General features: G+C 46.5%; 1 protein-coding gene across 5 annotated transcripts in view; it reads right to left on the bottom strand.

Moving 5' to 3' along the window:
* Positions 1 to 231: 231 nt before the first annotated feature.
* Positions 232 to 11,873, bottom strand: part of TRAF3IP1 (TRAF3 interacting protein 1) — a 59,425-nt gene continuing 47,783 nt past the window's right edge. For all 5 annotated transcript variants that reach the window (XM_031452543.2, XM_031452537.2, XM_031452538.2 and 2 more), the window contains 2 exons: positions 3,560 to 3,783; positions 232 to 2,066 (listed from right to left, as the gene is read on the bottom strand). In XM_031452543.2, the coding sequence (XP_031308403.2) occupies positions 1,901 to 2,066; positions 3,560 to 3,783 (390 nt within the window). In that variant the 3' untranslated portion in view covers positions 232 to 1,900. The remainder of the gene's footprint in view (positions 2,067 to 3,559; positions 3,784 to 11,873) is intronic.

Below are 11,873 nucleotides of genomic sequence, written 5' to 3'. Positions count from 1 at the left end.
GACCACACGGAGACTTTCTAAAGCTTCATGAATGATCCTAAAACTTCTGACAAATGCTTGCCTGTCTTATAAACCTTCAAACAGAAAAGGGGTGTCACAATATGAGCGAAGATAAATTTCCCTGAACTTTCTTCGAAGGAAAACAAACTGCACACATTTGAAAATACAAAAAATCCAAATGCTTATAAATGCTTTTTTCCAGGTGTGAACTGAACTGTACAACCCATACACTTAATAGAAAAAATATGTGATTATTTTTAATGATTTATGTATAAAAGAAAAATAAATTTTATGATACAATTTGATAGACTACTTCATACAAAATTTTACTCACATACAATGTATGCAATTTTTTTGCAACATAAAAATTCTAGTCTTATGTACAAATTTATAAAAGGCAGACATCTTAACCTGAAGTGAAACAGGCTCCCTGTGGGGCTGCAGCGAAGTCATTCCAGCCAGGAGAAAAGAGACACAGACACGAAAAGGTGCGCAGAGGGCTGGGTCCTCCTCTCCCCCTGAAGTGCATTTGGGATCATCTGACCAGACAGACCGTCGTGGGCACCACAGGAAAGCGGGAAAGCCAGCTCTTCAACACGGCAGATCTTACGATCTGGTCTTGAACGTACTCAGCCTAGAAAACCCTACAACTATCTTTGTAAGGGATTTGTTTTGGAAATTACTCTAAGAAAAACCTAACCATGCCTCCTGTGCTTGTCTTTTGAGGAAACAACACGTTCTTAGGCAATTCTAACACTTAAGATGGCACACCTTGGGTTACATAATAAATACGGTATCTAGCAATAAAAGTATCAGGAACCAGACCTTAAGACCCGTAAGTATGTCTCCAAACTGTGAAATCCTTTATACACAAATTTAAGATTTTAGTAAGTATTTACAGTATCATACGTAGTGAAAAACTAAATATAAACAATTAACAAAAAAACTTCTGCTTTAAAAAACAACTTCCAAAAAAATAGTAACATCAAAAAACTTTGTAAATCGGTGCATTCTTTTAAGTCTTCCTTTGCGGTTTCCCCTAAGCTACCTGTCTCTCAGGTGCACAGGTGCTTACGCCTGCGCAAGGGAAAGGCATGATGCCGACGCCCCCGGCGAGCAAGCCCCTCCTCCCGCGGGAACCAGGACGCCCGCCAGCTACACTCATAGGCCCGGGGGAGACCCATGGGCAAAATGCTGAAGACAGTGAGGATACAGCCTGCGACAATCTCATGCCCAATGTCCATGAAGGCCATTATGAAACCTCCTTTTGAAATTCATGAACTTTAAGGGCTGGAAACATAAGCAAAAGATAATAGGGACCAGTAAGAAAATTACATAAAGAAGTGTCTGCAATTACAAAGAGATTAAGAGTTCACATGTACCTTATATGGGCTGATATCAACCCTTCTCAAGTGGGAAGGAGCTAAAAATACAACTCATTCCTTTTCAGGCCTCATTCTATTTACGACGTTCGCATCAGAAAGGACAGCCATCCTTCACTCAGTGCTTGGCTTCCGGAAGTCCTGTCCCCCGGCCAGAGACTGAAATCGAGGACTCCTGCCTTGGCGTGCCAGCACCACTTACCTGCGAGAGAATTCTGGTTCAGAATGAACAGAACAGGCCTCCGCAGAAACATAAAGAACAGGCAAGTTGTAAAGAAACTCCTCACACGGGCATTTTGAAGAGCTATTTATAACTAGCGAGGGCTCCAGCTGGAGGACGGGAGGAGACGCGGCCTCTCGCACACCGAATACGCCTGGCGCTGCGAAGCTCTGCAGCTCGCTGGGGAACGTCGTCAACGGTTCGTCCTCCTCAGACGGGAACTCGAGGAGTCACGGCGTCCCCGGCTCCTGGCACTTTCCGACTGAGGACGATCGTTAGTCTTTGCAACTTGGAGCTTTCACCTTCTGGAACTCAAATTGATACTGTACACCATTTTCTGAATTTTCTCTTCATTCTTTAGAACGTTGGCCTTCACAGCGCAGATCCTGTCCTGCTGGTCTCTAACCAGCTGCTCCAGCTCCGCCAGCTCCGCCTTCAACGGCTCCACCGCAGCGTCTGTGATGCTGGCGGGAGACAAAAGCAGGGGTGCGTAAGGGTCTTTCTGTTTAGATTTGCTTCTTAATAAAACGGTGAAAGACAATGAGAGTAAATCATTCATTGCATCCAAAGAACAAGGGTAAGAACATGAACATACCAGGATAATGATACAAAGGGGAAAAATCTTCACACCTGGGAAAAATCTGTTTATTTTCACAATCCCTGCCACAAGCAAAAGTCAAGTCGAACATGAAATGTATACAAAGGAGGTTAACACTCTTAAAGGAGGGGCTGAAAGTCCCTAGTTCACGTATGCTGCCGAGAGCCCGGGGGCCATCGACACCACGAGCCCCGCCTTCCTCGCAGGGCCCCCACTTTCCTCGCAGGAACCCGGCCTCCAGGAGAGGCTCACCAGCTCCAGGGGCTTCCAGCTGAGGCCCTTCTGCCTCACGTGTTCAAGACAAGTCAGGAGGCCCTTCAGTTCCTGCGTTAAATGCTAGGAAAAGTCTAGAAATTACTTGGGAAAGCTGAGGCCAGAAGTAACCTCTCCCTTTAGGGTTCATAAAGCATATAAATACAGAATAAAATACAGCAAAAAACAGAGATAGTTTCCAACCATCATACCATAAAGCAAAATCAGGTTTCGTAAGGAAGAAACGTCTGCGGTGGCATTTTTTAACACCTTAAATCAAAATTTAAGAAGTGCTAACAAACGATCATGCCAGAAGAGGCACCGAAAGCTCTCTGTGACTTTCTACTTCTGTCAAGCTGTATATTTTAACACTTATTTAGGGGACTTTTTAAGAATAAGCAGACTAATAAAGAGTAGACCTTCACCATAATGTGCTTTTAATTATATGGACTTAGAGCTGTATCATTGAGTCCAATCGAGTGTTTTCTAAAACAAACTGTTAACAGGTGATATAGTTACATGCGCCACAGATTCACTGATTAAAAATAGAGAATATCAAACACTTTCCTAAAATAAATCTCTTTTTAGGGGCCATCACATTTCTGTTATGGCATCCTCTTTAAAATGGGTTCACCAGCATTTCTTTTAGAGCACAAAATTAAAATACTTTCAAATTACAAACACTTACAAAATTTGGGCGATTTCGATAAGACTGAGAGAAACTATGGTATCCAAATTGCAAAGGTTCCTATCTTTTTAAATGTCTAAATCTACTTTGTTTTTTATTTAATCAGTCTTCTTTGGGGGGTGTGGGGGAGGTAATTAGGTTTTTATTTAATTTATTTTTAATGGAGGTGCTGAGGATTGAACCTAGGGCCTTGCGCATGCTAAGCACACGCTCTACCACCAAGCGACACCCTCCCCTATTTTGTTTTTGAACAATGACTGCAGATCTTTTCTAATTGCTACGAAGAAATGCACGATATGATCTGAATGAAAAAGAAGCGTGCTTCCTTCCAGGGAGGAGGTAAGAGAGGGCCGAGAGGGAGTGGTTTCCAGGGAGCTCTCTCCCCAGGCCCCGCGCCCCCCCGCCCCGCACCCCCCTACCTCTGCTCCTTCTTCAGGGCCTCAGCGTGCTGCGTGTTCTCGGCGCGCCACAGCTGCAGCTCGTTCTGCATGGCGTCCACGTCCTCCTGGATGTAGTCCATGATCTTGCCCAGCGGGAGCGCGCTGCGGCACAGGGTCTGGGTGGACACACGGAGCCTCTCTATCTCCTTGGAGACTATGTCCTTCTCCTTCTTCCACGCCGACTCAAAGACCAGCAACTTGTCCTATAGTCAGTGGGGAGGGACGAAGAGAGAGAAACCCCCTCACTCTAAGGCAGGACGGCGCGGGGGTGGGGACAGAGCCGGCTCAGGACCCCCGGGCCAGGACGCTGTCTCAGCTCTGTGGCCGTGGGGCCCAGCCGGGTGCGCAGGTCAGCAGTGCCGGCCAGAGGCTGCTCCTGGAGGGCTGTCCGAGGGCCACACTTCTCTACGGCAGGATGTTATTTCCCAACTGACCACTTACCGCGGTTGTTACTACAGAAGCTCAAGGACCATGATGACTTTCCCCAGCAGCCTGGCAGAAAGGGGCCCTGACCCTGCACTTCGCTCCCTGAATACCCCACCTTTTCCACCTCAAACGCTGAAACCCAGTTTGCCAAGGAGGAAAGCAACCCGCACTAGAAGCAGGGGCTGGGGAGGTGGACGCGGAGGGTGCAGAGGGCGTGGCTGGCAGACCCCCAGGGCAGCAGCCAGGCTGGTGAGGGCTGGCCGGGGGCTGCGGCGCAGGGCCACGGGGGAAGGGCGCACACAGCAGCAGGTGAAGGCGATGAGGATACAGAGGTGGGAACCTCATCCAGTTTCGGCCAGGAGCTCCAGGGCTCCTTGACAAGCAATATTTAGAGTTCTCTTCATGTGAGATTTTGATACAGACATCTCTTGAGTTTCAAAAATTGATGTCAGAATCAACAAGCAGTTTCAACTGGGAAACCTTTCCTGGGAGGATAAACACCGTGTCAGAAGCCCCCCCGGCGCACCCACGCCACACGGGCTGGCTGAATGCCCCTGTTTTACCCACTTACAGCATGAGTCAGATGCGCTAAGTCATAATTAATCAACTTCTTGTTTTATTTTTACACTTGCTTTATTACGTTGCATAACCACTTGTGTCATGTCTAATTCCAGTTTCAGACTGCAGACCCCAGGAGGGCAGGAATATTTCAGACTGTAGACACCGTAAGTATCTCCCAAATGAACAGATGAAGTGAATTAGTAATTTATGTGTCAAGATCATAGTTCCACCACCTCCTGGCCTTTGGCAAACACATGGGAAGCCTTAACATAATGCCTGACACACAGTGTCAAACAGGACTAGAAGTAACAGGCAGAACTCACAGAACTAGTGAGTGAGTGCTGCAAGGCTGCGGGATACAAGATAAACCTACAAAAACCAATTTTGTTTCCATTTGCTGGCAACAAACACATAAATACAAAAATTAAAAATACAATGCCATTTATAGTTGCTTAAAAAAAGAGAAATGCTAGGTGTAAATCTAACAAAATATGTATGTAACTTGTACACTGAAAACCACACAAAGCGGATGAAATAAGTCAAGGAGGGTCTAAACGAGAGCCAAACCGTGCTTGTCCACTGCAAGATTCAACGTAGTAAAGACGTCACTTCTGCCCAAATTGATGTACAAGTTTAACACAACTCCTGCCCAAATCCCAAACTGCAGATATGGACACGATTAGACTAAAATGTATACAGAAAGGCAAAGGAACCAGCATGGCTAAAACACTCTGAAAAAGAAGAAATGAGAGGGCGGAATCAGGCTACCCACTTCCAGGTCTTATCATTCGGCTACAGTAATCAAGACAGTGGTGCTGGCAGGGTGGACGCCCAGGCCAGTGGAACAGAACAGAGAATCCAGAAACAGATCCTCACAAACACGCCCCCTGGCTTCTGACACAGGTACCAAGCGATCCAGCCGAGGAAACACAGCCTTTCAGCATACACGGCGTGGGAGCCCCTGGACGGCCACGGGGGGAGAAAATGAACCTTGCTTGACCTATGTCCCACACCTCATACAAAAATCAACTCAGAATGGATCACAGACTTAAATATAAAGCATAGAACTATAAAACTTTTAGGAAAAGAAGTTGGAAGAAAATCCTTGGGATCTGGGGCCAAAGATTTCTCAGATTTGACATCAAAAGCGTGATCCCCTAAAGGGAAAACTGTAAGTGGACTCTTTCACAATTAAGTCCGCTGCACAAGAGACCCTGCTGAGTGGGCGGAAGACAAACTAGAGAGCGAGAGAACGCATGCTCAAAACACAGATCGGACAAAGGGCCGGTGTCTAGAATATCAAAACTCTCAAAAGCCAACGGTAAACGGCAAAACGGCAAATAATCCGATCAGAAAATGAGACCACACACAGAAACAAGCTCCAAGTGGCTTAAAGCCTTACACGTAAGACACGACACCATAAAACTCCCAGCAGAGAACACGGGCAAAACATTCTCTGACATAAATCACAGTGAAGACTTCTTAGCCCGGCCTCCCAAAGCAAAAGGCATAAAAGCAAAAATAAACAAATGGGACCTAATCAAACTTGCAAGGTTTTTCACAGCAAAGGGAATCATAAAGAAAATGAAAAGATAACCTATGAAATGGGAGAAGATATTTGCAAATGAAGCGACATACAAAGGCTTAATTTCCAAAACATACAAACAACTCATACAGCTTAATATAAAAAATAAAACCCAATCAAAAAGTGAGCAGAAGACCTAAACAGACATTTCTCCAAGGAAGACACACAGATGGCCAACAGGCACATGAAAAGATGCTCTACACAGCTAATTATCAGAGAAATGCAAATCAAAACTACAGTGAGGCATCACCTCACAGCAGTCAGAATGGCCATCATCAAAAAGTGTGCAAAGGACAAATGCTGGAGAGGGTGTGGAGAGAAGGGCGCCCTCCTGCACTGCTGGTGGGGGTGTAATTGGTGCAGCCCCTATGGAAAACAGTACGGAAGTTCCTTTAAAAACTAAAAATAGAGGTACCACATGACCCAGCAGTCCCACTCCCGGGCATATATCTGGAGAAGATACGACTCCCATGCCGTCATTTGAAAAGACACCTGCACCCCAATGCTCATAGCAGCACTATTTACAATAGCCAAGACATGGAAACAGCCTAAATGTCCATCAACAGATGACTGGATAAAGATGTGGCAATGTATATACAATGGAATGCTACTTGGCCATAAAAAAGAACGAAATACTGTAATTTGCAGCAACGTGGATGGATCTAGAGATGATCATACTAAGTGAAGTAAGTCAGAGAGAAAAAGATAAATATCATATGATATCACTTATATGTAGAATCTAAAAAAAATGATACAAATGAACTTATTTATAAAATAGAAACATACTCAGAAATAGAAAACATAATTTTGGTTACCAAAGGGGAAAGGGGTGGAGAGGGATAAATTAGGAGCTCAGGATTAGCAGATACAAACTACTATACACAAAACAGATAAACAATAAGGACCTACCATATAGTACAGGGAACAATATTCAGTATCTTCTAATAACCTACAATGGAAAAAAATCTGAAAAAAGAATATGTGTGTGTGTGTATAAGACGGAATCAGTTTACTGTACACCTGCAACTAGCAGAACACTGTAAATCAACTATACTTCAATTAAAAAATAATAAATTCAAAAAAATTAGAAAATTGGCCAAAAAAAGACATTTCACCAAAGATACATAGATGGCCAACAGTCACATGAAAAGATGTTCAAAATCACTACCTACTAAGGAAATGCAAACTAGAACCACGTGAGATATCACTCCACACCTATCAGAATGGCTAAAACAAAAAGCAGTGACCACACCAAATGCTGGTAAGGATGTAGGGAAACTGTACCCCTCACTTGTGGCTGGTGGGAATGTAAAATGGCACAGGTGCTCTGGAAACTAGTTTGGCTGTTTCTTTAAAAACTAAACGCGCAACTGTCATACAACCAAGTAGTCGCATTGCTGGGCGCTTATTCCAGAGCAGTGAAGCCACGCTCACGTAAGAACCTGCATAGGTTTGCTTGTACAATCTTTATTCAAAGCGGCCAAAAGCTCGACAACCAGGTGCCCTTTAACAGGTGAAGAGCTAAATAAACGAGACTACCTTCATATTGTGGAATACTACTTGGTGACGAAAAGGAATGGACTGCCGAGTCACACAGCAACCCGGACAGACCTCCAGAGAGCTTTGCTGAGTGACAGCTACCAATCTCAAACTTTATGTGCTGCATGATTCCATTTATAACGTTCTTAAAATGATAAAATTATAAAAACAGAGAACAGATTAGTGGCTGTCAGGGGTTCAGGACGAAGTGGGCTGGCAGACAGGCAGTGGGTGTGGTTATAGAAGGGCAACAAGAGGGACCCTTGTGATGATGGAGAAGTTCTGTATCTTGACTGTGTCAAGGTCATATTCTGGCTGTGATACCGTACTCGGTTCTGCAGGATGTTAGCAGTGGGAAAACTGAGTCAAATGTCCCTGGGATCTCTCTATTATTTCTTACAACTGCATCAGAATCTACCATTATCTTAAAATAAGTTTAATTAGAGAAAAAAAGGTAGTGGCTATAAAAATGCCTTTAAAATAAAATGCTAAATAACTAAAAGAATTGGTATAATAATAAACTACTTTCCAGGAAAAACTGTATTGTCTTTATAATGTTGACTGACTTAGTTGATAAATTTTAAATTCTGTTTAAACCCATTCACAATGATTAAGTAATTCATATGTATTTGGTATCGTGTTGACTCTAACACAAAACTGTTTAGGGTATAGAACTTAGGGTGGAGACTAACATACATAAATGTCTTATAAAATTGGCAAGTCACAATGTGGATGAAGACACTAAGGTGTCATCTGCCAAACCCCTTCATATTTCTGTGCCACAGAACCACATAGAATCTGGAACACTAATCTTAAAGTTTTTCATTTTACTTTTAAGAGGCTAAGAATTTAAAACAAGATACATTTGGGCTAAGATTATGATAGTCAGGAGAAGCTTTTAGTGTTGCTGCAAACACGCTGCTGCAAAATTACCTAAATTCTGGCATTTTTCAGACTTTCATTTAAACTGGAGCAGCGGGTGGGGTGGGAAGTCAAGCTCTGACCGTGTGCTTTAGAGAGCGCACCCCATGACAGCAGGCTCCGCTTTACGCACGGCTCGTCCTGCGCGCCAGCGACTTCCCTGCAAACACAGCCATGATAAACCCTCATTTTACAAACTTAGTATGTACAGCAAAATTTGAGAATCTACCACCATGCTCACCACACAGGACTCAGTCCCATGAAATAGGCTTTATTTCTGAAAACAGAAGACCGAAAAGTAATGAAACTACGTCACTATAGAAAACCGCACCCAACCCCCCAGAACCCGGAGCACCTGCGGTCGGGAACGCGTGCTCCGCAGGGACAAGCCCGCCAGCCCAGCCTCACCGCCTCCTCACTTCACAGCCTCAGGAGCTCAGCTCGACCTCTGTGCACCTCGGCTTCCTCACAGTAAAGTGGAAATAATAATATTTATCCTGCAGGTGAGATTAAATGGGATAATACAAAATAAGCACCTCCGCACCTCGCACACAGTGACCCTCCATAAACAGCCCCGCCCGGCAGGCGCGCTGGGCATCCGGCGCACGGGCAGAAGCACGCGGAGGTGCGTCCACGAAACTAGATCTGAAATCACTAGGTCACGCTGGGGACCCTGGCCACGACGTCAGTTCCTGCAGGTGACCCAGGGGGTGGCAGCTGTGTGTGCGTCACAGGGACACAGGTTCGCCCTCCTGCGCCTCCTGCCTCCTACCCCGCTGGCCTTCCCCCTGAGGCTGCAGGCCATCGACTCAGCTGGTTTCCAGCGGGAAGGCCTCAGGCATGAGCTTCAGCATTGGGCTGGCATTGGGCTGGCCGCCTCTCACGTGCGCTTCAGAAGCAGCGATTTCCCAAGATTTTCCAGGTGAGCAGCGACTTACTTGGGGGACCTGAATTATTCACATTTACCACACACACACTTGTCTCCAGAAACGTGGGCACTGATGTTCACAGTGACTTCTAAATGTATAATTATTCATTACAACACATACACATAAAAACTATTGACCTGAGAGGTCTGTTTCTTTATGTTTCAATTGCAATGCTTTGGGAGGAAAAGGGACTATTCCTTTTATTAAAATAATGTTGAAAAGCCTGACTGACCCTCAGTAACTGCCAGCAGCCTCTCAGAAGCAGGACTCAGGTTCCACAGGGAGCTGGTGGCACCTGCCCACAGCCGCACCTGCCGCAGGTCCTCGGGGCACGAACACCCCCATGCGGGGCCCCAGCCTCCAGCAGCAAACCCAGTAAACAGAAGCCTGGTTCCCTGGGAGGGTGGACAGTAAATCCAAGAGTGCGAGTATCTGCTGTAAACAGCATCCTCTCCTGCGGCCTCAGGAAGCGATCTATAGACCCGCTGCCAGAAGCCCAGGAACGCCCGCGTCCAGGCTACACGGGCAGAGCAGAGGCCGACAGGATCTCTGAGGGGCCTGTTCACCCGGGAAGACTCCGCCGTCAAACCTCTCAGTAACCCACGCGTGCGTCTCCAGTGTGGGTCACCCTGGGCGTCCTGAACACACAGTGAAACGGTCTGTAACCAAGCACTTGAACGGTTTACACACATACAAAAAAGCACCTAAGACAGGAGTGGACAGTTTAACAAACTGATGAAGTGACAACTGCAGCCATCACCTGGGTCAGGAAAGCAAACCGCGCCCGGGTCCCCAGCGCCCGAGGTCGCAGTCAGGCTGCCGACCTCGGTGACCGAGTCCAGGTGAGCGTGACGGGCTCCGCTGCTGGCCGACCCGCGTGCCCGTCCCGCCGACAGGGGACGCTGGGATCGCGGGGGGCACGGCCGCGGGTCTGCCCCGTCGGCTCAGCACCGTGCTCAGGAATCGGCAGTGGTTACAGGCACGTGTGTCGGCTCGTTCGCGCTGCTGGACGGGTATTTCACGCCGCTGACGGGCACGGGCACTCCTGGTCTGGGGCTACCACAAACAGTGCAACCTTGAATCGCCTCACGCATCTGTCCCAGGGCACCAGGCTCAGGCTCCTCCAGGTGGGCAACAAGTGGTGGCACCGCTGCGTCCAACGGCACAGCGCCTCCAACCGTGACACGTGTCACGCGCGTTTGCAGAATGCTTTGTACCGACTACATCAAATAATCTTCATCAGCCAGTATTTTACGTCTCAGTTATAACACCGACTCCCACGGCATTTCTACCATCCGACAAGCGCAGGTCACACCCGCTGAACCCTGGCAGCAGAAAGAAAACCGCTGCCCCAAGTCAGGGGCATCCTGTTAGAAGGAAACCTTCCTGATGGTAAAATCTGCTCGTGCAGCAACTACAGATAAGACATAAACAGCGCAGGAAGCTCTGAGAAAGTCCATGTGAGAAGCTACATACTGTGAGGTTAACTGCCCAGCCTGGGGCCAGACAGATGAGGGGCGACACCCCGCCGCTGGGACTCACTGTCTCCGTAACCTTGGACAAAGCAACTCTTGTGCCTCAGTCTCCTGACCTAGGGAATGGGGATAACACCTCTCTCATAAATTATCGGGAGGGTTAAATAAAGTGACGCCTGCAGCTCCTCAGTGACAACACGCGCTCTCTCATGTCAGCTGTTGTTATAATTATCACATTGTCCATGGGGAAGGATACCCGACGGGTAACTTCTGTAGGAGAAACAGAGCATACAAGGAGCGACTTAGCACCCGGCGCAGAGGAAATCAAAAGATCATTCAATGTTAGCTACTTCTACGAACATTCGCATCCCCGGAAAGGAACAAGGGACTCCCGGGAACCGTGTGTAAAGGAAGAGTGAGGAGGCTCGGCATGAGGCCCCGTGGCGTCCCTGCAGCTGGGCCCAAAGGCCAGTGAACAGAGCAGAGGAGACACACCTTCGCACTGGCCATTCTGACCGACCTGAAAAACGGAGATAATTTTAAGCTCATCACACAGAGAACTGATCATCTGGGCACTATCAAAGCAAGCAACAGGGAAATGCAAGACTCAATTCTCTGCTAAAATGATCCCTTCTCTACTTAGAGCACGAAAGTAAATAAGAACACAGCATCACAGGCCTAGAGCTAGTCCCTTCCAACATTTTTATAAAAGACTATTCTCACACATCTATTCTTTCAGATAAACTTCAGAATATTCTTTGCCAAATTCCAAAACAACCACTGAACGTTTATTGCAATTGCATTAAATTTACAATTTGAGAGAAATTTTCTCTCTCATTGAGTTTCGATCCAGAAAG

This window comes from Camelus dromedarius, chromosome 4 (assembly GCF_036321535.1).
Source record: "Camelus dromedarius isolate mCamDro1 chromosome 4, mCamDro1.pat, whole genome shotgun sequence".
Lineage (NCBI taxonomy): Eukaryota > Metazoa > Chordata > Mammalia > Artiodactyla > Camelidae > Camelus > Camelus dromedarius.
The sequence above is the reverse complement of the archived record's forward strand: the minus strand, read 5'-3'. Positions and strand labels throughout refer to the sequence as shown.